General features: G+C 43.6%; 2 protein-coding genes across 2 annotated transcripts; one reads left to right on the forward strand and one right to left on the reverse strand.

Moving 5' to 3' along the window:
* The first annotated feature begins 1,180 nt into the window (after positions 1-1,180).
* On the forward strand, positions 1,181-2,102 carry ptf1a (pancreas associated transcription factor 1a). The gene is made up of 2 exons (XM_084708258.1): positions 1,181-1,781; positions 1,900-2,102. The coding sequence occupies exons 1-2, from the start codon at positions 1,181-1,183 to the stop codon at positions 2,100-2,102; spliced, it is 804 nt and encodes a 267-aa protein (XP_084564384.1).
* A 9,238-nt stretch (positions 2,103-11,340) lies between these two features.
* Positions 11,341-25,552, reverse strand: c10h10orf67 (chromosome 10 C10orf67 homolog). Its single transcript, XM_084707776.1, has 15 exons — positions 25,237-25,552; positions 24,777-24,897; positions 23,976-24,119; positions 23,613-23,687; positions 23,334-23,486; positions 20,937-21,087; positions 19,733-19,791; positions 19,547-19,612; positions 17,057-17,122; positions 14,801-14,920; positions 14,635-14,717; positions 14,476-14,541; positions 14,278-14,365; positions 13,293-13,376; positions 11,341-13,139 (listed from the first exon to the last, which is right to left on the reverse strand). The coding sequence occupies exons 1-15, from the start codon at positions 25,329-25,331 to the stop codon at positions 13,008-13,010; spliced, it is 1,503 nt and encodes a 500-aa protein (XP_084563902.1). The 5' UTR covers positions 25,332-25,552; the 3' UTR covers positions 11,341-13,007.
* Positions 25,553-26,813: the final 1,261 nt, after the last annotated feature.

Consider the following 26,813-nt stretch of genomic DNA (forward strand, 5'->3'; position numbering starts at 1 on the left):
AGTTCTCAATGGAGAGGTCCACGCAGGGGGCTGCAGGCACGAGTGGTCGGTCTTGAAAGGATCAGGTACCTGTTTTAAGATGGTTCTTTAGAAGGTCACAGGTTTCTAAGATTTTGTGTATATGCCTCTTAAACTATCGTGTTTTGTTCACTTACAAAACGTATCGTCGTGGGCTACACGGACGACTCAGAGGGCATGAACACAAAAAAGAAAGAAGCCCTTGAAAACCCTTTCCAAAACCACATAATGCATCGAAGATCTTGATGAATCTTGGAATAGACTTGAATATTAGGCCAACAATACAAATAACATATAGTAGCCTACATTCATTAGGGAGAATGTCAACTCATAAATTGTTGAAATATTTTAGTCAGTCAACAAAACAAGCAACAACTATTGCATGCCACACGATAAAAGTAACCTATAATATAAATTATGTTACGTTAAATTAACACAAAGACCTGCATTGGATCTGGATCCTGTTGTATCTTTCCATTTAATCAAACTGCACGCTGCTCGTTAATGCAGGTGTTTCTATGCAAGCAGAAATGGAAGAAAAGATGCTTCAATGTGATGTCATCCCTCATATTTTGATGCAGGGGCAGCCTTATGCGTTAAAGCTTGCGTTGAATATTCAGGAGATCTTATCTGTCAAAATACAGTAGCCTGGGCTACGAAGTCTTAGGACAGAGAGCAGACTTCATGAGAGAGTATGATTAAAGTGCACAATAACACTAAAATTGATTATTTAGGTTCCAATACGTTTATAGAAAAAAAGCCGTGGAGTGACTAAGTAAGCTGATTGCGTACAGAAATAATGGTGTAAATTGATGTGTGCAGTTATATTTTGCCTAAAGGATCCCAATTTCACACTTGTAAATAATGTGTTGGCAGTTTAGTCCCATGCTGTTTTCCTATAGCACAGGAGCAGTGGGTAGAGGCCGACAAGGGGGGCGTGGTGGTACGGGATTATCTTTGGAGGTGCACCCTCTTCGAGAGCCTGCAGTGTACACTTGTCGCTGATTGGTTGGTGTTCCTGGTTAATGGCACGCGACTATGGATGTAGTTATAAAGAGTCCTCGCGTGCCATACTTCAGTTGAACTAACACTTGACCATCCAAAAGACAGCGCAACGAGCAAACTCGCTGTTACTGGGCAACACGAAAAGACAACTACAAAAATGGACACTGTCTTGGATCCGTTTACCGGGCTGGACTCCTTTTCCTCCCCTTACTTTGACGACGACGAGTTCTTTACAGATCAGTCCTCCAGAGACCACTTGGACACAGACGAGTTTTTAGATGACGATGTCGACTTTCTCACCAGCCATTTCCAAGATTACTACAAGGACAGCAGGACAACGCATGACGGAGACTACTGTGACATTGGCAACTTTTCCTTCTCGTCCTCCTCTTCTACATTCTCGTATGGTTGCGCAGACAGCACTTCGGAACTCTCGCCCCAAATGGGCGGAGAGGCCCCGCTACTGAAGAGACGCAGGCGCATGAGATCCGATATGGAGATGCAACAGTTGCGGCATGCTGCCAACGTGAGGGAGCGACGGAGGATGCAGTCCATCAACGATGCCTTCGAGGGGCTCCGGTCACACATACCGACCCTGCCATATGAGAAGAGGCTCTCCAAAGTTGACACTCTGCGTCTTGCCATTGGCTACATTAACTTCCTCGCGGAGCTCGTGCAGTCTGACATGCCCATCCGTAACTCCAACAATGACGCACTGAGCCAACCCAAAAAAGTAATCATATGCCACAGAGGAACAAGTAAGTACAATTTACCTGACGACGATAATGATGATCACGGCGACGACGTAGTGGGTTCAGTAACACTATATTTGTGTACTTTAATTAATTGTTGTTTTATCGTTTGTCTCCCTCCCAGGATCTCCATCTCCAAGTGACCCTGACTATGGTCTGCCTCCCCTCGCGGGACACTCGCTGTCATGGACAGACGAGAAGCAGCTGAAAGATCAGAATATCATCAGAACAGCTAAAGTGTGGACCCCTGAAGACCCACGAAAACTCCACAGCAAATCGTCTTTAAAAAATATTGAAAACGAACCTCCATTCAGTTTGATAGCATAAATGTTCTACTTTCATACACACACATTGTAAATGTGAATTTAAGTTATCCATATAAATGGATCCATGCAATTCTACGTATGTTGGTGCTATGTATCTCGTTTAAATTGCTGTACATATTTATACGTTTTTAATTCAGGCAACTGGCAATCATGTAGTGATAATGTATTTAAATGTTTTATTATTACATAATATATTTGTATTTAATGTTGATTAATAGGCTGTTGCAAGAACCAAAACATTTTTATATTGCGTTGTAAGATAATTTATATTTATATCCAATCTGCAAATAAATGCTCTTAATTATGAATACACGTTGATTGTCGGACCCCACTCCGCCCCCTCTTTCTCTCTCCTCCTCTTCCACGTACACGTACACACAGGCACAAACATATAATCACTGAAAGGCCTAAAATTATTTGTAATTATATAAGCAATCATAAATACATTAGTAATACCTTACACAAATTAAGAAATGTCAGGATCTATACAACTTTCTATTCGAAACACTGTTGTTTATATGACAGTTAAGTAATGATTTATTTCAAAGGCTTAATTAGCCTAGTACTTTATTTTATAAGTAGGCCTGTGCGTATAGGGCCTTGTTGGCTTATGGAATACGGCAGACTTTAGGCTGTCTATAATATTGCTTATTAAATCTTAAACTATGTACGTAATGCTTAATTTAATTAATTTAATCAAACATGAAAACGTATCAGATGAGGGAATATTTGTGAAAACCATAGATCATGTCGCAACGTAGCCTATACAATTGGGGAACACTGTTTAAGGGGGCATGGCTAGAAACTGCTTGTCCTGCCAGGTGCTACTGGACAGAATTTTCCCGTGGTAGCGGCATCCTTCCAACACAATCCCATGCCACGTTTACGTCAGGCTTATCCCAGTTTATGTGGAGGTAGCCCACATATATGCGATTGCCCAAACTCGCACACAGTCATACAACTCGGAGCATTTTGCATTGCAACTTTTGGATTGCTGAGCATCATTTCAACGTGCTACAGTAAGGTATACGGGCTTTGTGTTTTTACCCTAACAGGTTGGACTATATTTTTAATTCGATTATTGTTTCTTAATGTTGATAATTTGTCATTAGCAATGATATTATCCGAACAAAAACATAAATTATAATAATAGTAACACTAATTAATCTTGGCTATTAATAATGCTGCTGAAAGTCATTATCTTACTTGGCTAAATTACAACTTATTTATCATTATGGCGCATTACATGTGTTTTTAACCTTCTTTTCATTATTTGTAAGGAGTTGATTTCTAATTTGATCTCCAGCTCAAGCGTTGAAGTGTTTCGTTGGTGTAGGCTATTTTCCACCTCTAATTTCATCTCGCTGGTATCATCGCCTCATTACCGTCACAGTTTTCCGCCTTCTAGACACGACTGTGGAGAGCATGTAATCCGATTACATTCATTATAAAGTCAAATGTTAGCAAGTCAACCGAAATATAATAGAGAACCTAAGTCTTATAAGGGTTTCGTTCATATAGGCCTAGTTTAAGAGGGAAACTTTTCAGTTGAATTTAGTGAAGTTGCAATGGACAATAAAACAACAGTAGCATCATTGTTTACTTTGCACCTCTTGCTATTGAGAGATAGCGCTTTTTGTGTGCACGCAGAGCACAAAACCCCTCAAAACTTCCTTTGGTGCAACACCAATCAAGCGGAAGGGACATGCTTAAACAGTGAAACGCTCGGGTCTCTTGTCACTCTATTCGGTCTTGGCAAGGCATTAAAGAACACCATTTACAGTCTGACAGGTTTTATGCCTTTTCAAAGTCCGCCTAAACCATTGGAGAACCATGCCAAGCTCCGGTTTGGTTCAGCATAATTTGGCGCAGCTGAAAGGGGCGAAAATTCACCACGTTTGGAGATCTCTGGCTACCTGTTGCAGACTGGCAAAGGTGCTTTGGTATGCGCGCAAGGAGAATTATGGTCAGATAATCTGTCAGGAGGATTAACAAAACAGCCAGGCCTACTTTATAAACTACAGGCTACATCCCTTGGTGGCTATAATCGAATAAGAAAATGTCTGTCCATCTGAATATATTTGGTAATCATTGATTTAAGTATTTTTAATGTCATTACACGTTATCGTTGTATTTGGTTTCACATTTGAAAAGAAACAAAAAAATAACACAATTATAGGGCAACACGGTTCAAATGTGCTTAAAAATCTAGAGTAAAATACATTGCATCAGTCCGCAATAGCGTATACTTCTTTAAGCAGTAATATGATAATTTATCATATTTTTTCCACAAACATTGACTCCAAGTTGTATGCCCAATGACGAGTGTATAAGACATATGCAAATATTAATCAACTATCCTAAATAACCACAAGTATAATAATAGTCTCCAATCGTTTTAATTCTATAAGATCCGTATTGAGCTTATGGTAAAAACACTGGGAAGGACGCCTAACAAGATTCTCATAAGCTGCAAATCTGCTAATACTTGGATTATCGCGCTTTAAAATATGGACCCCAGAGTCTGCAAATCCCCTGAACTCCCGCGTTATTTTCATTAAGCTATCCCCACGGTGGCATCGGGGTACCAGCTGCGAGGTTGAACAAACACCAGTTGAGTCTGCCCGACAATGTCAACGTCCTTGGGCAAATCACCCGAACACCAAGCGCCGAGACGTCCACTTGGGCATGAGGAGTTATAACTCCAAGTTTGCGCAGATAACCGGGGTTATTACCACAACGATTGTCTTTTGTCAATGTTAGCTAAGCGTGGCTAGCCAACAGGTGTTAGGATTTGGCCCACAGAGCAGGGTAGCAGAGACCATGGAAGAAGTGCAAGGCTGCCAGAAACGCTTACCGCTGTCCAGGCGCCTCGCCTTTACACGGCGTGGAGGCGCCTCACAATCCAAATGATATCTTTATTGCTACTCCCGTGTCCTGGGCTGTAACATATCCATCCCCGTCGAGGTTCTCTGGGATGCACCTGGTCTAAACTTGTTCTTTTTGTGCCTGGAGTCCTGGACAGCAGCTGCTTAAAACAAGCAAAGAGAGAGGCCCTTACAGTGTCTCCAAGACGTTTTGGCACGGCTTTCTCGTCTTTAATGTTCCATTAACCATTGTCTTCATACAATATGGGAACTGTAAAGCAAGACTTTTTGTTATAATAAAACACATTTTCAATGATACACCCGGATTGAATGCTCTGATACGAGCCAGCCAAACATTCAATCTCGTTTTGTCTCTCCCCAGGCAATTAGACCACAGCCTTTTGCTGCGTCTTGATAAACCAATTAAATTTATGTCTGCAAATTTTTCAAGTAGAGAAAGAACATGGTGCTGGCTCCTTGGGACATTGATTTTCTTTCCATCACCTGGCGTTCTCGGCTGTATTTACTGGGGGAAATGTCAACTGTTAGATGGTACATGTAGTAGCCTACCATACGAGCTCTCACCATCCGGCCCCCGTTGTTTTATCTCGCTAATAACTCATTACCGGGAATCGACGAACTCACCATTTCATTTGCCTTGCGTCTCCCATATTTTGATCCGTAAGATTAAGCAGATGTTACGATTGAAACCTGAAAGCTCTAGGGCTACTCCTGTGTGAAAGAGAAAAGCGAAGTCCATGCTCGGTGAACAAAGAACCCGAGAGATCTTCAGAAAAACATTTACGACCAATAAACAGACTTCAACCTGCTCTATTTCAACCATTGTGTTGTTTGTGAATAATTAATGTTAATAGGAACAGGTTTGTGTACTCTCAATGCCAAGGCCACAGGTGCGTGGTGACAGCATGAATGACGTGCCAGATTTTTGCCAAACTCGAGGGCCCTTCTCGAGGGCCTTCAAGCTGATAGAAAATATTGTCATTTATTTAATTCACAGCATTACTTTCACTGAGGACAAAGAAGGATGATGAAAAGCTTATGCTGCAATCAAACACGACATGGTGGTCGCTTTGCTTCCTGAGAGAATGGGAGAGTCAATGCCCAGGCGCGCTATGGTTTGTGCGCAAGTACTCCATCTAAATCAAATAAAGGACCCTTTCCAACTTTTAAAAGACCACGTTTTACCTTTATTAAAGCCTCGACGGCTGTATCCATTAAGCATATGGTGCTAAGGCACTAGTCTTTTGTACTCTAAACCCCTTGAGATGGTAACTTGTGTGCTTCTCAACTTGTGTGCCTCTCAATAGCCGAACTTGATCTGAGGCAACAAGTCTACCGAGGCGCGCGCGCAAAATGTTATACAGTATGTTTGTTTTGCTTAGTTTTTTACAAAAAAAAGCATTATGGCTCACTTTAAACAATAGCTGTTATTACAGAAAATACAATAGTAAGTGTCGTTCACAATATTTTTGTATAAAAAATTTAATGACTGTGCTAAACTTGTTAAGACAGTTAATCCAAAATGAGTGTCCTTTTTGCGCATGATCTAACCTCGGTTATCTATGTGGATGGATATATGGACAGGACCCGTGTGCGCATGGGTCTCATCTCTATTCTTTCATCGCCAAAATGCATCAAGATTCTTAAAAATAAATTTTAAAAAAAGATTCGGAAACTTATTCTAAAAGTTTCAGTTTGTTGAATTTTTGTCATTATGAAAACTGAATTGGCTACTATTATGTTCCTATCGGGAGAAGTTGATCATCATTTGTTGTCAAAATTCAACGGGAGATGGAAATAAAACAACAGTTTCGAGTTTTGTAAACTGAAATCAAGAACAAACTTCTTATGGATGCTTGGGGGGAGCATTGCTGAAGATAAACGGGATTCATTGTCTCGAGTGAGCCTTCTACATTAAGATGTTTGAGACAATAAATAGGGGTATATAAGGTTTGTATAATAATTGGTCTTGATAATGACATTTTTAGATATTAAAAATCGCAAAATCCTTTAATTGTAGCCTATATAATTTAGTAATCAACATTTACAAATGCCGGATGTGTCATTCTCTATTCAGCAGTTTATTGTGTATTTCATGAAATAGGCCTAATAATAACAATAAAAGACTGCACGAGAGTTTATGAGAAACAAGTTATTGCCCAAAAGGCTAAAAAGATCTCAGCGTTTATTTTTAGGTAGCCTATAATTCAGCGGTTAAATTACAGACCTATGATAGCAATATATTACAAGCATGTGAGTACTTTTTCCTCCAATAGTTGGACTATGACAGGGACATCTGGCTGGGACTTGGCCCTGAAAACCCCCCCTTGGCGGGCCCAGCCCAGATACACTGACCTTTCCACGGGGGAACGGGAGATTAGCTTTTGACTGAATTAGCCATAAAGACGTCTTGCTATGATCATTGTTTGGCTGATATCGTGCTTAATATGAGAGGCATTGTGCACAGCTTTTGCATGCCCCAAATGAAATATTACAGTCCTTTTATTGGCGGTCGTTCAAAACAAGGCGGATGGTGCGTTACGTTTGAGTAAACTACCAAAATGCAATGCTTTGATTACAAAACTTTGATTGTAATGGACTGAGAACAATTATCGAAAGTTTGACAACCAGCCTACAACTGAATCTTGAACAGCGAAGTGAAATAGATAAATGCTATAAAGCCTGAAAAGCGTCTCATTATAATAGCCTAAGCGATCTGACATTTTAATATCAAATCCACACTTTTTCATCACTGTATTTTGCGCCTCCTTGGTGGCCTGCGGGCTTCTCCCTCCTCTCATTGATGATTGATCTACTTTTATTTAGTCTACTTTCTACCTTGCATCACCAAAGAAAAAAGTTCAACGAAAATGTGATAAATTACAAATATGCTAATTTCTTTCATCGCCGTTGTAAGTGTGTCTAGCTGAAAGTGAATAACGCCTTGCAGTCAGTCTGCGCGCGCTAGGGGAGCAAGGGACCCCAGGGCGTCGATCAAAGCGACCTTTTCTCTTTCATCCCCGGTATTCTTTTCCAAACTATTTCGATACAATATGTTTCCCTGATGCACGTCATGTGCCGGGGACACAAAACTCGTTGCAATCCAGCTAAATGTGTCCAGCTTCTTTTGTTCTCCAAGATGGACTTCTGGAAAGTTTTTTTCCTCTTTTCTCCCTCAGTTGCCAGGATTCAGAAGTGTAAAAGCATGCATCATTTTTCACCACGTCCCGTTTTCATATTCACAAAAGGAAATCTATGAAACAGGCCCTTCACTTGTTCACTGGCTTGAACTTCACTGATGTCCGACTGATCTCTTTTCCTTTTCTAAGCACCACACAGCAGGGATGAATTTGCAAGACAAATGCAGCTGGGAGTCAAGTGGCACAAAACATTTCAGTTAGATAGAATAAATTCAGCTTTATTTAAATACAAAATCGTTACATTCAAAAACAAAAGCTGTGGCATGACATTTGTAATAATATATTTGGAAACCTAAATTGTGATTATGCCATTGAAGTTTGCTGCATATATCATCCACAATAATTACTTTACATAAAATGTATCTTAAGTATTAAGATAATATAATTAAATCTTTATCTCAACTAAATTGCAATTAGTGTCTTGAAGTCATAATTGGTAATATAAAAGACTAAACTTTGATATTGTTAAAAATATGGTATAACCTGTGCAGACCGACCATTTTCATGGAAAGGGAAGGATTGAAGGGAGAGCGAGAGAGCGAGAGCGAGAGCAAGAGAGAGAGAGAGAGAGAGAGAGAGAGAGAGAGAGAGAGAGAGAGAGAGAGAGAGAGAGAAAGTGAAAAAGAGCTGGTTGAAATGGCTGAGAGCCAGTAGTGCTGGGAATGTTTCCAGCCAGAAGTGACTGTGATTAACCTAATACTGAGACTCTCTGCAGGACACCAACACACCAGCTAACACTGTTTATCCAGCTTTTAATGAAACCAATTACTTTGTGAGTCACTCCCACAAAATGTCCCCTCTTAAGTTGTTTTACAACCCAAAGTAGGATGTGTGAAAGAGAAGACGGACATGCAGCATGAGAAAGCCCTCTGAGACCCTTTGCTGGGCTGTAACATATATCTAGCCCGTTTCTATGACAACGTGGCATTACAGCCTAATTCCGTTTTACTCAATGCCTGACAAGGATGTTTAAAGTGTCTTATTACACTGAACTGTTGAAAATAACAAGACGTTAATGCAATAAACAGCTCATGTCTTTGGAGAGGGCGCTGTGGCACAGTCAAATGAATCGGTCATATCCAACAATCATCCCCTCTAGATGACAAGGAGCAGAAGAAGGATTGGGTAATTGATTATAAGCCTGTCGTCTGAGGCGATGAGGGCTGATGTGAACAGGGACAGATTTGGGTGGGGGGGGGGGTGAGGGGTATGGGTTGGTTTCTCTGGGAGAAGCCCAAACACCCTGGGAAAGTCAGAAAGAACGGTCTCCAATTCTTCTAACCGTCTAACTGGTGCAGCAGTAATCAGGCCATGACGAACATGCAAACAAGGTGACTGTACAGTAGATTAAGCCTTTTGGGAGAGTGAAATAAATAGACTGAAGCCAAAAGTGTACTCTTGTAAAGAGAGAGAAAAAAAACAAATAAATGGTGGTTTTTGACCCTCTCATTTTCCCAAGTAGAAACGTAACAGCCCAGACCGAATCACACGTCCTCAATCCTCATTGTGATGTGGCAACATTGCTATTGATGGTTTCTCCAAAGGCCTGGCATTCCTCTGATTTTGTGCGGTACGAGGCAATGCATGCATAAAGCTATAGAGGTTCCACAGAACTCTCCACTCGGCTGGCTAACAGTCAGTGAACTTTTCTCTATTCAGGCATTATGCTACCTGTTTAAGTTAAACTCATTCAGTTTATTCATGATTGTAAATGAATGGCAGTTTGTTTGATGTCAATTCATCAAGATAAATGCGGTTTTCGTAACAAACATGACTGTTGTGGGACTTGTTGTTTCCCTGGCAAAACTAAAATAAAGCATGCAGAGAAAATAAAGAATAAAACTAGGAGTGGAAGGACAGTAAATACCTTTCTCTCTCAACTGTATATATTGGTATAGAACTTCAATTGTATGACACAAAGCACTTGAGGAGTGAGTCAGACATCTGTGTGTGTGTGTTTAATTGAGTCTACTGAGGGGAAGGTTTTACTTGAAGGGGGCGTTGACAGCGGAGGTAAGGGAGGACGTCTGTCTGGCCGGGGATGAAGGATGAGGAAGGATCCCTGCCAGCTCTTCCTCCTCCTCATCATCATCACCTGACTCCAGCTGGGACTCTGCAGGGACAGCAACGCAGCTGATGAATAATCATGTTGTGTTGGCTGTTTAATAGAACCAAGTGGATTTGAATAGAACGTTCGTGGACTAGAACGTGATCACGGCATCAACAGTTATAGTGTCTGTTTCTCTAACTTCTGACTGGAAACTGAGTGGGTCTCCCTGTGGTTAAAACCATGTTGTACAAAAGCCTTTCAGTGATTTAAATGGAGAAAGTTGTTTCTGCACAAACTGAATACTGGCTGGAAATGGGAAATTATGCATAATGTGTTTCTGAATGTGACTGTTTGTTAATAATTATGATTTGATTAAAGAGTTCACTTAACAAACAATACATGGACTCGTTTCCTTCATACATTCCACTGAAATCAGAAAGGACATGATTACTATCAGTGCATTCATAGACATGTAATCTTTTCTTAGTGTCTTTCACAAAGATCAAAGTCTTAACAAGGCTCATCGGTATCCCCGCCCCTCCACAACGTGTAGTTGATGATTTGTGCAAAAGCAGTGGTTTCACCATCTCAAGTCATCTTTTTGTTTCCAATCAAGTGAATGTGGGGACTGCCCATGGGAGGGGCGACATGACATTTCCCCGGCTGATTCTAAACAGGTCACGGACGCTGCATAGACCCCAAGGCGGTGGGAGGGGGAACCTCGCCAAAGCGTGTAACTGAATCAAACCAGTGGTTACCCCCTTTCAGCAGTGTAGGAATGGCCTCAACAATACCCTTCACATCCCATCCCACCAAAGAGGACATGGGCCTTATAGGGACACTGACTAGCTGACTGGATGCAAGGCTTTTTATCACTGAGGGGCCTGGCCAGGGATTCCAAATAAAGCACTTTGGGGATCTCTCTCAGTATTTAGTTTGTTTTGCTTGATTCGTGTATTTTTTTTGGGGGGGGGGGGGGGGGGGATTGTCAGTAGACATTTAGATATGAAAAATGTGGCTTGTGTTGGGACTTGAGAAATGTGCTGGAGAGAAAAGGGCTGGAGAATGGAGGCCTGAGTGGCGAGCTGCCCTCACACTGACCTGGGGCTTTCAGCGGGCTTGAACACATCACATATCCCATTGTTGGAGGTGATTAATTGAGAGTGATAACTTACCATGAACAGAGATTGTTATAGTGCTTTAATGCGGTAGGCCTGGGTTTGGAAACGCCCTATTCACGTAGCTTTGTACTCAAGCATATGGGCCCAGACGTATTCACACACAAAGACGAGCAAGATTTATCATGCTTGTATGTCCTGCTAACAACGTTTTCTTCCTACTAAGATATTTCGATTGCAGTAAAGAGTTCGAAACCTGCAGATTCACACATTGAAAGGTTAGAGTCCTAAAAAATGAGTCAGATTATAATATGTCTTAACTTTCAGCATTGCATGGTGTCAATAGAGCACATGAAATCTCTTGCAAAAACATTGTTTTCTAAAGGGACAGTCCACCACCCCCATCCACATCTCTCCCCTTGGCCTTCCCTGAGGGTCAACCATTCCGGGAAGAGACACAGAGGAGCAAAAGTGCGTAGCCCCTCAGCCCAGCTCCAGCATCGTTCACACCACCTCAGATGACTGACCCGCAGAAGCACCCCTAATCTGCCGTGTGACTAAACCAGTTTACACAGGCTTGTTTAGAAGTGTCAAGACCCACGCTGGCCACACTGCCTTTTCACCAAAGTGGGGGCGGGCCGAGGCAGGGGTCACTGCCCAGGGCCCACTCGGACCCCAGTAAAGACCAGTGGCTTTCAACTCTGTCACCTTCCACCACGCAGCCTGTCAGCCATGTTGACTTTGACTTGATTGCACCCGAGGCCCTTTGGACCCCTTCACACAACACACAAAGCAGCGTCCTTGTCGGCCAATGGACAGGCCAGAGACCAAACCTCCCACACCATAGAGAGATATGAAATGAAGAACTCTGCATGGCCAATGATCAAAAACGACAGTATGAACTCATAGCGTCCACCATTAAGACCAGAGGCCTTGTGACAAATTACGATGCCTTGGTGAATCTACTCCCGAGGATAAGAGACAGGGGCTGTCTATACCCTCTCTCTCTCTCTAACATCAGAGCAGTGTCCAGACAGCGAAAGGAGGAAGTTGTGTTTCCTACTAAGCCTCCTTGTCTGTGGTTACGGCCTTGTTGACACATTTGAGAAGGACAGAGACGTAGTCAGGCAGACTAATTGGTCAGCTACTGTGCACCGGATAGTTCTGTCTGACTCTGTGAGCATCTATATTGACAGAGAGAATTAAGTCTCCTACTTATCTGGCCGCGCCTCATCATGTCTGCTAAGCTCATTAGCGCAGATCCCAATTATCAGAAAGTCAATAGATGTCAAATACACAGAGATTAAAGGGAGCTTAACATCTTTAGCCAGGTTGATCTCTGCTTCATCAGTGATTACACCTGATGTTTACAAATGTTTCAAACAAAGGAGTCTGTTAGCAGGACCATCCCAAAGGCTCCAATGAGTCTGCAAAATTCTTATAATTATGACAACAATGCATCTTTAATCTACAGTGCTTGGCAACAGAAAAGATAACTACATGAGTATTTAGTATTTATATGAATGATCAGGAGTATCCAGACTTTTTAAAACAATAAAGTGTATGTTCAGAAATGATATACAGTATGATGTAAAGTAGACTTTCAGTAAGATACTCAGTAGGGTGCATGATGTAGTCTCTGGTCTGGATTCAGAGAGGGTTAGGGAACAGCTTGCCTGAACAGGAGAGTGCATTAGTTCCTCTCCTCCCATCTGGCACAACGATATCCCTCTTCTGATGGATACAGTTCCTCTTATGGTGACCTCCAGCTCCTATGTTTGGCTAACACATATAGTACAAACAGACATACATATAGACACACAGCACAACCCCCCAAACACACAGAGGGGGGGGGGGGGGGATTTGGTTGAGGAATCTTTCTATAAGGTGAAAGCATAGCTACAGTGGTATATCATGTTCTCCTGTGGTACTGACCAGGGGCGTGCCTGTGGTATAACCAGGAATTTTGAACCCATTGCTGTATCCACCGGCACTCTGGTGATAAACAGGAGTTTCCATCTGTAACGGAAAATGTAAATTGTGAGACCAGCTTGGACTTCATGCATTAATTCAAGGAGCGAAGCAAGCTAACCAAGACTTAACTGTTCCCTTAGTTAACAAAGCACGCCATGCTGCTAGTATATAACATTGAATGTTTCAATCCCAAACACGAGGGGCGCTTGTGTGATGTGTGTAGCACAGCACTGCTACTATTCAGCATCCTGGCCAACAGCAGACGGGTTCTTAAAGGAGATGTTTAGCTTGCTTTCATCCTCATTGTTTCATTGATGGTTGACATATCCTGAACAACCATGAGTGGAAGAAACCACAAAAACACCGGGGCCAAAGGCTATGAATATTCATGAGCAGCAACACCAATGGAGGGCCTTGATGAGAGGCTTAATGATGCTGCACCTGTTGAACTCTGATCTGTTGGCTATAGTCTCTGGAGAACAACAAGTTGAGGGCTAGTTTTACGAAGACCGGCGAGGAGTATGTTTGAGTGCGTGTGTGTATCTGTGTGTGTACGATATGTTAAAGGTTTCAGTTTAAGTTGGTGGCTGAGCCAAACCAACTTCTTTCCTAAATTGATTTCCAATAGGTCCCTTAGCACTGGTTAAATGCCTCTTCTTTCCACTCTGCTTCTCATACCATCACAGTAGCAGTACACACATCCGTTTAAAGAGTTTTGGATGTATTTAAATGCTTTAGAAGTGCTCCATTAAGTCCTCCTGGCACAACAGATGGGTTGGGTTTGAAAGGTTTGGGGCCAAGATGAATTAAGGTTCACACTGAAACCTTCATATAACTCTGCCAGAGCCTCCATGTTCTGCCTACACACCTGCTTTCCTCCCTCCATTTAATTTGTCCTTCTTCCCATCCCCTCCCTCCCCCATGAGCGCTCTCCCTCCCTCCTCACCGTGTAGGTGACAGAGGCATGCTGGAGCTGGGCTGCCTGGCGCTGCAGGGTCTGCCTGAGGAACATCTCATCCTTGACGGCGTGGAAACTAGTAGACAGGAGGCCAGAGCATGCCACTGTGAGTGTCCAATCAGAACTGAAATTGTCTTTGATTGATGGGGGGGGGGGGAATGGAATGAGAAGTCGGTAATGCTATACCTCCGATTCAGAACCTCAAACTTCACCTCCCATAACTCATTGGAGCGAAACAGTTCTTTCTGGAGCCTTTGAAAACCACAGAGAAGCAGTACTACAGTTATCACAGAGGATGAATATCCTAGTTAGTCTAGTAGTGTAATTTAAATAGCTAGTTCGTACTTAGCCGTTTGACTTCTCAGGGCAGTTTCTGTCTTCTTCAGCGACTCAAGTTGCTGGATCAAGTCTCCCTCTTCCTTCTGAACCTGAAAACAGGCAGACAAATTGAGTTATCAGAGCGGAAACATTACTATGTGTGTGTGTGTTAGCTGTGTGTGTATATCTTCACCACAGGATGTTGCTCTGCGGCCTGAGCTTTCATCAAACCCTCCCGGGCTTGTATTTCAGCCTTGTGCCTCTCCTTCTCTGCCTGCTGCTTGTCCTCTAACTTCATTTCCATAGCCAGTTTCTGAAACAAACACAACAGACAGTGAACAGGACACAGACACATCCAACATATACCCTGCTCATACAAGGGGGATATTTCAGTGATATTTCTGGATGAGAATGGGAACAAGCGCTCAATCCAAGATGGCCTGATTTTCCAGGTATATTCATGTCTCACATATCTCCTTCTTGAACATTAGTAGACATCAAAGAGCCAGTATTACTTATGGAGCCATCCATGCTGTGTTCTCTGTTATATCCACATTCAGATAAAGAAATGAACCTTGTGTTTATTGCCAAGCTATTAACTCCGGCTCCAACAATGGGCTGCTTTAAACAAACCAAGTGTCCATTCTCAATGCCTGGGCCTGGCATTGTGAGGCGCCATGTTAGCTGATTTAGAGCGTATGGTCAGGGGAGTGTGTGAAGGTCGGGTCAGCCCAGGTCACCACGGGACATCCCATTTCTTTTAAAGAGCAGGAACCTCAATGAAGATGGAAGTGAATTAAAAGACTGGCTGCTCATGTCTAAGGACTGCATGTTGGATGAATACTGTTCGACAGGCTGTCTGAAGCCATCTGTACCATCATCTGGTGGAGGGGTGGTGACCCAGGCCACTGGGTTAGTGAATGTGTGACCCAAGTGAGTGTGTGCATGTGAGTATCTGAGTGCATGTGAGGGGGTCTGTGCGTGTGTGAATGAAAATAGGCAGCCTTCCAGATTTTTCATGGTGGAAGCAGTGGGTGTACCCTCACTGTGTACTTAGGCTAGTTAAGACAAGGGTGTCAGGGCGATGGTTTTGTTTCTGCTCAGTGTGAGAGAGAGAGAGGGAGAGGGAGAGAGAGAGAGAGAGAGAGAGAGAGAGAGAGAGGGAGAGAGGAAGAGAGAGAGAGAGAGAGAAAGATAGAGGAAGAGAGAGAGAGAGAGAGAGAGAGAGAGAGAGAGAGAGAGAGAGAGAGAGAGAGAGAGAGAGAGAGAGAGAGAGAGAGAGAGAGGACTGGGAGACAGCCATGGCTGTCCCTGATCTGATGCTCTTTGTCTGTGGAGGATCAGTAAATGTGTAGGAGTCTTCTCCTGACAATAGGCTGGTCCGAATGATCTGCCTGGAGTGACTGACCATGCTTTGAGGATAGACGTGGAACCCGACCCTGCTCCCTCCAACAGTTTGTCTTCACTCCATTTGACAGGGTTAAATACATTTAAATAAATTTCCTACTTTCCTTTCGTTCTTCCATTTTTACAGGTCAAGATGTACATGTATAGAAAAACCTTTGACACGTGTTGTGAATTTGCCCAAGCTGAAGCCAGATTCGCTGACCTCCATCTCTGGCAGTGAGGCAGTATGCAGGGCAGGCAGCCGGTATTGTTGAGTCACTCGTCATGAAGTGGACTTTCAACTCGGTCTCATTGTGGCAAGGTGCCATTAATCAGAGGGCCCAAGCCCCTGTTAGCCACTCTAACCACCAGAGCTTTGTTGTGTCAGCTGCACGCTGCTGCATTCCTCGCTCTATCCATCCCTCCTCTCTCTCACACGGTCTCTTTCACTCTCTACCTACTCTCGCTCTCCTTTTATTTCTCTCTTTCGCTCTCCTCATTCTCTTTGTAGGATTTGTTTCTCTCTTTCTTTCTCTCCTCTCTCTCTCTCTCTTTCTCAGGTTTGTCTCTCCCTTCCTGCCTATCAGTGCTCGATCTGGAATTCTCAAAGTGGTCAACAACACAACACACACGCTATTACCCCAAATAATAAAGTGCTAACAAGCACATTCCCCACGTGCCAAATGAACACCAGGCCAGACACGTTGATGGATGCACCTCAGTGTTGACACACAAGGTAGCAAGGTGTATCATTAACCAAACTCCTGGGGCTGAGAATCAATACGGCTGAGAATGAGCGTGTGCACGGCTATCCTCTGTCTTTACTCTGAGAGCCTAATGTCTTCAGTGGCGGAAAAGGACTGATACTCTGACATACCCAACACAGACAGATAGCTTTTGGCTGTGGCACAATCTTGGAAAAGCACGGTTACAAACGATGTTTGTGGTCCTTAATTGGGGTCCAAAAAAAAAGGTGGAAAATAGGGAGAAAATAAATTTTGAAAATGAAGACAGGTCCTCTACAGCCCTCACAGGTTCCCTGTCTCCATCATAGGTCTCCTACCTCATTTTTGTGAGACTCCTCCACACCTTTCAACTCTTTCTCCAGGTCTTGTTTAATTGCTTTAATCTGTAGGAAAAAATATTGAGGGTAAAATTATTTCAGAGACAGTTCATGGACCGGTCTGCCACCGTGTGAACAGACCGGTTTATAAGTCATGAGTGTGCATTATAATTACAATATGGGTTTGTTATTATAATGGTGCTACAAACCGCTAGTTGAAAAGACCATTAAGAAAACCACCCAATTTCTTCTCTTAAAGAGCCAGAGGTCACATCAACATTGGGGCACACATGTCCTTTTGCGCTTTTGGAGCTTTTATAAAGTGGGCCTCTTAAGGCAAATAAGAGAGAAGGTGTCTCTCAAGACCTTCGAGCCCAGACTAAAGCAGTGATTTCCCAGTGAGGTGTTCTGTATTGTAAGGGTGTCATTGTGTTAAGAAGACAACAGTCAAGGGACGAGTCTTGGTGCTGAAGAGCCCATTAACAATACTCCAGCTGGACACAAAGATCCAACCATCTTATAATGTAGGCTGCAGAAACGAAGGAGGGTTACAGAGGGCAGGTTATGCTGTCCTATTCCTACAACCCTAATGGAGGCTGCTACACTACCTCAGTGTCAGGCCTGTCCACAGCAGGCTCAGTGCTAAAGACGGTGTCACTTGTGTCAGTGTTACTCAGTGTTAAACAAGGTTCTCTAGCACCCTTGGTTACACATCTACATTTCACCGTTCAAATATGATGTAAAATCAAAACGTCTTGAAGTTCTTAGTAACGACGTTTTGTGTGGATGATATTCATGGTGGTTGTTTTCAAGCCAGATTACGATTCTTCTGTGCCACCCTGCTGCGGCCGTGTGTGTTGTTCATCAGAATGGAGCACACTTTCCACCCAGCTGGTCAGTCAGGCTGGGTCCAGAGACCTCTATGACTGGAGCTTTGGCCTCACACCAGGACATAGCCTCCACTGGGGCATCCAACCATGGAAGCTCATTTTCTGCTCCATTGATCAAAGTCTCTGAAATAATGCGTTTTGATTCATGACGCAATTGCTTTAGAATAGAGACCTTAACTTTGAGTCTGTCTGTCAGTCAGTAACGTAAACACGGGAAAAGACACAACAAAAAGAGATGATGAATGGAGAACGAGAAGGATTGGGGGGTTGTATGTGCTGCTATAGATATGGATCTATGGAAGCCCATTCATTGATGATTGAGATGACATTGAGGATGTGTCAATTGGAGGTTTTTACTTGAGACTTGACCATCCAACACCACTTGCTCCAGCATCACGTATACCAATACAAAACACCATGGGTTTGAACAAGTCAGGTAAGAGAAGACAGTACTGCATGCCTTACAATGAAAACAGCAACACACCGGGTAATATATCAATGATATACAAAATGTTGACTTTGTTGTATTTTTTAAGATTTTGTTTATTGATCCACAAGGGCATTAATCAATTCATCACTTTCCAATACAATTCAACCCCTGACCACAGTGATGTGCAGTAAAAGAACGCAACGTCAATGTTTGAGGGTCGAGACCATTGACACAATTGTCAACTTTGTAGGTTGAACGAGAGCACACTACCTGTCAGCATTATGTTTCTAAGCAGCCAGCATCGGTCAGAGCAGGACATTCAGTAGCCTTGTGTGACAAGTGGCACAAAACACTTAATAACAGAGGGGTTGTCAGCTTTGCAATCCCACATTAATTTGAATTTAGAATAAAGTGAAAAGAGGTGGAGGGATGGGGGTTAAAGCTATTCAGACAGCTATTGGTTCCCTGGTACCCAAGTCCCCACATCCCAAGGTGCCTGTTTCTGTAGGCAGTGATTGACGATAACAGCACTGGACACTCAAATAAATATGATGGCAACAACACTGATAAGACTGATTGGTCTTTTGAGTCTGTCCTACAGTATTTGTATACAGTATCAGTATACAAAGAAGTGTGTACACATATATTCCATCCATGTAGAGATTCAGATGAATAACCTGACTTGAAGATTTAATGGGACTGTAAAGAACGTAACCAGTAATCAGCACACCTCAATAAAATCAACTGACAAAATGTCATTTTCACACCGAATCGTGCTATTTAACAGATAATCCATGTTGACATTTGGATATAACAATTATATAAAAAAAACGCCATAAACCATTCCAACCAGCACCACACATTAAAGCAGTGACTGGCCTATTTGCCAAATGTTTGAGATACTCTACTGTGTCAAACATTAACTTTTATTCCTCTCCACAGTAGATGATACAGGACTATAAAATCATTTAGATTGTACTCCTCCACCTACCAGTTGTTTTATAGTAAGACCCAGTAATCTTCTGGCCTCCTTCGTGCTTTAGACAACACTACTAAGGGAGTTAGAGAGAGCTCTTAGGGGTAGGGTATTCACTATTTAAAAGGGGATAGCTTCCACCCCTCCACCTCCCCCTACCATAACGCTCCAAGACCTGGGGAAAGAAAGCTTACCTTTCTTTTGGTGTTCTCTTTCTCCAGGTTGATTTGAGATTTTAGTTGTTCACAGTCATTACTCATCTAAAATGTAAGAAAAAGGTAAACATATCAAATATATTTCATTGAAACATTTCAACGTTCACTCTCACACAACTTAACATAATATTTGTTCTACAGATGAGTCGTTGTCCATTCAAATACCTTCTGCATATTTAATTTATCCTCCGCTGCACTGGCCTTCAGTTTTCGAATCATGTAAGCTGGAACAAAAAAGGAAATACCTGTCTCCATGTTTGGTTATCAGATGGACAGGGTAGGGGGCGGTGCGGTGTTTGGGATCCAGAGAGGATGGACGAGCGTTTGGGAGAGGGACAGTGTGTGTGTGAGGTGGGGGTCTACGCGAGGAGGGAGGGTGCAGAGGGGGACGTGACATGTATTGTCCTCGTTGCTGGCCTCAGAAGGTCTAGTTGAACCTTGACTGGCCCGGGCCACTCAGAGGGCTCGAAGATGCCATTATTAGCTGGTCTGACTGGTCAAAGCCTGCTCTCCTGTCATTTCTATGGCCTGACCTGAAACCACTGAGTTCAAGGGCCAAGTGTGTGTTTGCACTCCGCTGTTCAAAATCAAAAAATAAAAAAGTTAGTCACAGACTATTGAAATCCTCTTGAGCAGGTGACTCTTTCGATCCCTCTGAATGAGCTACGTGTCAAAGAAGAAACGCACAGTAGAGAGGACAGCACACGGCATTCAGAAATACAGGCTAATGTCGATTTAATAAAGTATGCCGTTCTCCTTAAAAGACCCTTCAACAAGGGCACTGTGACACCAAGTCAAATAGGGCGCAGGGACTCCAACAGGCATGTGTCGGCTCTATCAGGTCAGATACAGTATATGTTTGTGCTCATGTGTGTCTGTCCACTTGATCTGTGGAACCTTTTCAGATGGTTACCTAAGTTACATAAGCAATGAATGAACATTGTCAAACATTAGGGTGAGATAAAGCCCTTGAGCCTTGAGAAGGCACCTGTGTTGTGTTTGCTCTCTCTTGGAGGGCTCCCACACGGTGTCTGATGATGATGATGGCCAATCTAACGAGTGTCGTCAAACATTACAACCAAGCCAGGCTACTGACTGACTGATTGATTGGCCAAGAGGAATTAGAACTCGGACAACATAAAAAGCACGGCTGATAATGGCCTTATAAGATATGATGAACACTGTCCTTGCTCATATAAGGAAATACAAAAGGCAATATTTTTACACATTACAAAAAATGCTTACTCATTTCAATGCTTTGAACTACCGAGGACCTTTTTGAATGTAGTTGGTTCTGATAATGATGACCAATGGGATGGTTTGAAATATGACATGTAAGAGGATTTGCTCTGACCAGCGACAGTAGTACCTTGATCTTCCAACTGTTGTTCTTTGGTGCCCACAGAGGCCAGGATCTCTTCCATGCGTATGTGCACTGAATCCAGATCATCCTTCAGCCTTTCATTTTCACTCCTCAGCCAGTCTTTCTCTGCATCCTCCAGTCCCTGATCTGAGTTGATCTGAAAACGACACACATACACAAACATGCACACAAAACACACACACACACACACACATGCATACACAAAACACAAATAAGTGCACACAAAAGACATGCACACACACACTCCCGTGCACACAAAACACACATCCACAATTCCCTTTTTTTAACTTTCTCCCTTGAATCCATAAAACAAAGGGCATGCAGCTCAAGCTGCGTGGCAAATATGAGCGCTATTCAGAGACAAAGCCATCGTACAACCATCTCTGAATGGTATCACTGAATAATAAAAAGCAGGACGCACACACACATACACACAAAAAGAGCAGAGTTGTTTTTTCCCCCTTCCCCCTTCTCCTTGCCCTGAAGAAAGAAGAGAGTACATTACATTCAGGGGGGGCATTTTTATTGACAGGGATAATGCCCATCATACTGTTTGTGTGCACCCTGTCATTCAGGTCAATTTATTCTGGAAGTCCAAAGGAGGCAGCTGGGGCCTTCCACCCACGGTCAAGCCCTGGGCTTTCTGACTACCTCTCTCTGTAACCAGGCAGGACAGCCCGGGGGTTGGTTTCTGTGTGTGTGTGTGTGTGTGTGTGTGTGTGAGATGGTTGTGTGAGAGGGTGTCAGGGGGGTGTGGGGGTTTCAGAGTGCAGGGTCTCCAGGGGAGAGGGTTCATGTTGGCTTTGTGACTTTAGCTGGGAGTCCGTGCCTGGCTGACGCTGGCTGCTGGTGTCACAGGGATCACATCAGCCGTCAGGGCGCAGAAGCCAGCAGACTGGGGGCCACATGGAGCCCATCAGGTCCCTGTGATGTCCACACAGCAGTTGTCCCTCGGCTGTTGTCCCCACAGCCACCATTCACACTGCTCCCGAGCATTTACGGGGCCTTTTGCATGCCTGTCACACTTACGCACTGGGACCGCTGGCTGGCTACTGTGTGTGCAGGCGTTCAAAGGCTTTCAAAGATTCAAGGTCCCGTACGTCCCTCCTCCTCTCCTTCCTCCCTCCTCCTCTCCTCTCTCCTTCCTCCCTCCTCCTCTCCTCTCTCCTTCCTCCCTCCTCCTCTCCTCTCTCCTTCCTTCCTTCCTCCCTCCTCCTCCTCTCCTTCCTCCCTCCTCCCTCCGTCACTCCCTCTCACTGGTTTTGTTTCCTTTTTTTTCTTTGAAAAGAGACCGTACTTTCTGAAGCAGGGGTCATATTTGAGGGAAGAAATGGAAAAAAAAGAAAAATATTATGAATGAACTTTTTTTCTTCTTCTTTCACTCAGTTTTTTGTTTGGTCAAACAGACAGAGCCTGAGGAAAGGAGGGAGATGAAACTCATGGATTCAGAGTTAAAAGTCACGGGCCATTAACTTACCCAGTAAGCAAGTGTACTCTACAAACCAGCCGGGGCCACAAATGTCTACCCAGATGACGCAAACATAATCCAGGGATTACGAGGGGGAAACAAAAGACAACTGACAGCAATTTTAGGGGGTAGCATACGATGTCATGCCAGAGAGAGCTGTACAGTTGGCAGAGGCTGTAATCCGTGTGGGCGCTGTTCCATCTACCTTGGCACCGACGCAGCATCAACAGATGATCACCTCTCTGCCTGCCTGCACCATTACACACGACACCCCCCCATCCCCATCCTCTGCCACCCCACCTCTCCCTGCATCCCTTCCCTCTTGTTCTTTCCCTCCCTCCTTCCTCCAAGCCTCGACCGACAATCACCTCTCTTCACATGCGCCGCCCAGAAACCCACTCACTCCGTGGCCATCCAAGAGGAACCATACCCCTTCGGAACGAGTGGCAGCAACAGCCTGTGCTGGGGTCTGACGACGAGCGAGGTGGGAACTAGCTGACATCCTTAACTCTGGCTCCACCATCTGCCGCAGGGCAGAACTACGGCTGCTCCCGGCCCCGGACGTGACTGCTCTCATTAGCCCCGGGAACAAAGGGCTGATTCTCCTCAGCAGCAGTCATCTGTTTCCATCGGAGAGGCCCAGGCAGGCTGCTTGTCTCCTTCCTCTTCCCCCGCTCTTCTCTTCTCCTCTGCACTGTTCAGCCACACACGCTCAGTCCTACCTGGGCCAGAGTCCTCTGCACTGTTCAGCCACACACGCTCAGTCCAGCCTGGGCCAGAGTCCTCTGCACTGTTCAGCGACACACGCTCAGTCCTACCTGGGCCAGAGTCCTCTGCACTGTTCAGCCACACACGCTCAGTCCAGCCTGGGCCAGAGTCCTCTGCACTGTTCAGCGACACACGCTCAGTCCTACCTGGGCCAGAGTCCTCTGCTCGTAGTCCCTCAGCTGTTCACCCATGCACTCCATCTGAAGGGTCTTTTTCTGGAGCTCAGCCACAAGCGCCTTCATCTGGTCTGTGTCGTCGACCAGCGTTTCCACCCTGTTGCCACGTTTCATGTAGTATCTCTAGGACACAGAGACAGTTGTGGGAACACACATGTTTTTTCGCACGAGAGAAAACACAATGCTGAATGAAACAGGAAAAAGTTGAATGCAACTCGATCGGCATGATGTGTCCAAAACATAGCTTACCTTGAAGCTGGCATTGATCACAGGTATCGCGTCAGCAAATTGTTGTTGGTAACTTTTGCGAATAATTCGGACTTTCTGGAACACAAGAAGGTACATGATAACAGAATGTAATTATGTTGCCTATCTGATGTGTGTGTGTGTGTGTGTGTGTGTGTGTGTGTGTGTGAGTGAGTGAGTGAGTGAGTGAGTGAGTGAGTGAGTGAGTGAGTGAGTGAGTGAGTGAGTGAGTGAGTGAGTGAGTGAGAGAGAGAGAGAGAGAGAGAGAGAGAGAGAGAGAGAGAGAGAGAGAGAGAGAGAGAGAGAGAGAGAGAGAGAGAGGAGAGAGAGAGAGAGAGAGAGAGAGAGAGAGACTGGAATGTTTACCTCCTTGTGGTGATTCTCCAGACTCTTGACCTTGTCATTGATTCTGGCATACAGACACTCTGCTTCTTCTTGCAGTCTGGACTCATACTGGGCCTTCATAAACTTAACTTTCATCTCCACCTCTTTCTTCAGTATTTCTATTTCCTGACAAGCAAACATATTATGTCTTGAAATTAAAAACGAGGGTCTTTTGCAAGATTGCAAATACACTGCTTAGACAGGCAGTAGTTTGAATACAAAGACCCACCAATGTCTCTAGACCGACTGTACCAGGCAAGGCACTTTGGGGGGTTGGCTCTTTGTTGAGTGAGTATCACTTTCAAACTACAGAGGATGAATAGGCCCACAGTAGAGAGCCACTAGCCTGCCAATCAATTTGTTTAACTCTGCTGGAAAGGGCAGTCATTGCTGCTCCCTGCACACACTCTCTTCCTTTCCACAAAGACGCCATATGCCCTCACGGTAGGGGGGTCCGGGCTGGTATAGGGGCCATGCATTTAAGGGTGAAGTTATAGGAATTTCTAAACTAATGAGATGAAAGGGAATACAGAGTGAATTGAATCACTGAGCAAATCAAGTGGAATGCTCAGTGTCACTCAATCTCATTGCACTTTCTCTGGTGCAGATTCTGGATCACAATGTTGCCAATGAGGGCCTAGTTAGGGCAGTGTGGTTTATTGTTGACAGAAAGTACTTTTTAGTTTATTTTGATCTCCTGGGTATGTGAACTTATGAACGTAAAATGAAGAAACGTACGGTACTTTTGTGTGCTGAAACTAGGCCAATCTGTTGACAACTTACCTTAATGAGGGCAGTTGTGTTGCTGGAGAGCAAATTGATAGCAGGCAACTCTGAGACGTCAGTCTGGGCACAAGCATCTCTTCCAAAGAACCCAACTCGCAGCTGGTTCCCAATTGAAGACCTGCAGGATTGTCAAAATGGCAAAAACAGACAGCAGGAATGGGCATGATGGCCTAATATCTGGTTATTTTTTTGGTGTGTTAATTAACACCTAATGAAGACAACAACTGTAGCTACAATGTGCAACAGCTCAAACCCAGCAGTGCAAGTTCCATTCCAGCCACAGTTTCCAAGTTGGAAGAGCTAGGCTACCTGAGCTAGTAGTAGCTAGCTAGCAAGCTCCAAGGCTGAGAACAGCCAGTCAATGAACTGTCACTTCTGTATTAGTTAGCTAAGCTAGCTAACGCGTTAGCTTGGCTAAAATGAGTAAGAGCATTTAGTGCTACCTAGTCCACAGTACCTTTGAATTTCATCGACGTCTTTGGAAAATTGCATCTCTTCTTCTTCTTCTTCTTCATGCATAAAATATGTTTGTTGTTTCTTAACCCCTTCCATGATTTTAGGTGTCAAAAAACGTTGATAAAGCAAATAATATACGCAGTCTGTGCTGTGCTACATTGTGGCACAGTTGCTATGACAACTTGGACACAATTACTAACCACGCTGCATTGGACTAGAGTTTCTCTGACTGTATGTTTCTGACTTATGTTTATCTGAACGAACAAATTAAAACCGCATTCGAATTGAGCAAGTGTGCGCTTGAGTGTGTATGCCTATCAAGGCCGTAGCCATGGGGTCAACATTGGGGCGGGGACGAATTACATTTTTTATGATAATTTCGGACAGCGTGCGTGGTTGCCTGTCGTAGCGTAGCACATTTATATTTTTATATCAATATATTGGCGGGGACATTTTGACCAGATTTTAATATTAGCGGGGATGTGTCCCTCCCAATATGTAATATGATTACGGCCTTGATGCCTATTAATGATAGAGTGGAGCGCCATATGAATGAATCATATTCAACTGTAGGCATACATTCAGTCGACTTCTTTTGCATTTAACAATACTTGCTATACTGGGGCATTTTTGCTATCCACAAGATTTTATAATCCTTAACAAGTTAATTTTCGTGGTAGGTTATAGTGACAGATTGCATCTTTTAGTTCTTTCATTTTCTGTACTCACATGAACGCTCCCACAATATACAGTTGAAAGGCCATTTGGAAGTTTTTGTTCAATGTGAAGTATTATAACCAGCCTAATATAATTTTTTTTGTATGTCTCAGTGAACAATTATTTATCTCATCAACTGGGTTATTTTGAATGGGTAATCATGCAACCGTAGTTGCCTATCACTGATCTCCTTATTGGGATTTGAGTTATAGAAATTCTATTTGGATTAGTGAAATAGGGCCAATTACATTTTAACCTTTACACATATTGAACTCAATGGATTGGGGATTAGTGAAAATGGTTTATCTCCTAAAAACCATCGCTTTTACATCTGTGGTTCACTTTGATGCCTCTGCTAATCACAAAGCTGTTCTCACATAACATAGCTACTGACAAAAAAAAACTATTAGGCAAACATTGTTTTTAATCTCCCAAAGACTCTGTCTAAATAACATAATCTCTGTGAGTCTGACTGAGCAACGTAATCCTTCAATCTGAAATGTATTCCTCCCCGAGATGGTAAAGTCCCATCCATAGCCAGCCAGTTAAAGAAACAGACTCTCGGTATGTCCCCTCCCCCTCCTCTCCCCTTAGCGTAGCTTCTACTGTATGAGTCTGCCCTGGGGCCCACACAATATGGCACTTTTAATTAATCAAACTGTTTAGTCTCTCCAGCCAAATAATTTAGGATAATGGCTGTTGTTGTGTCATTTTTACTTGGTTAGTAGTCATCTTTTATTTGGGTGGCCCAAAAATTGTGGTTGCTTGCAAAATGTTTTTATACTACTGAGATTGACAGCTGTGTGGTTTAAAAATAGAGACACAGTGGAGATCAATACATCACATGTCAACAGGCATCTT

The sequence above is a fragment of the Hypomesus nipponensis genome, chromosome 10, assembly GCF_054491055.1.
Source record: "Hypomesus nipponensis isolate SF chromosome 10, ASM5449105v1, whole genome shotgun sequence".
NCBI lineage: Eukaryota > Metazoa > Chordata > Actinopteri > Osmeriformes > Osmeridae > Hypomesus > Hypomesus nipponensis.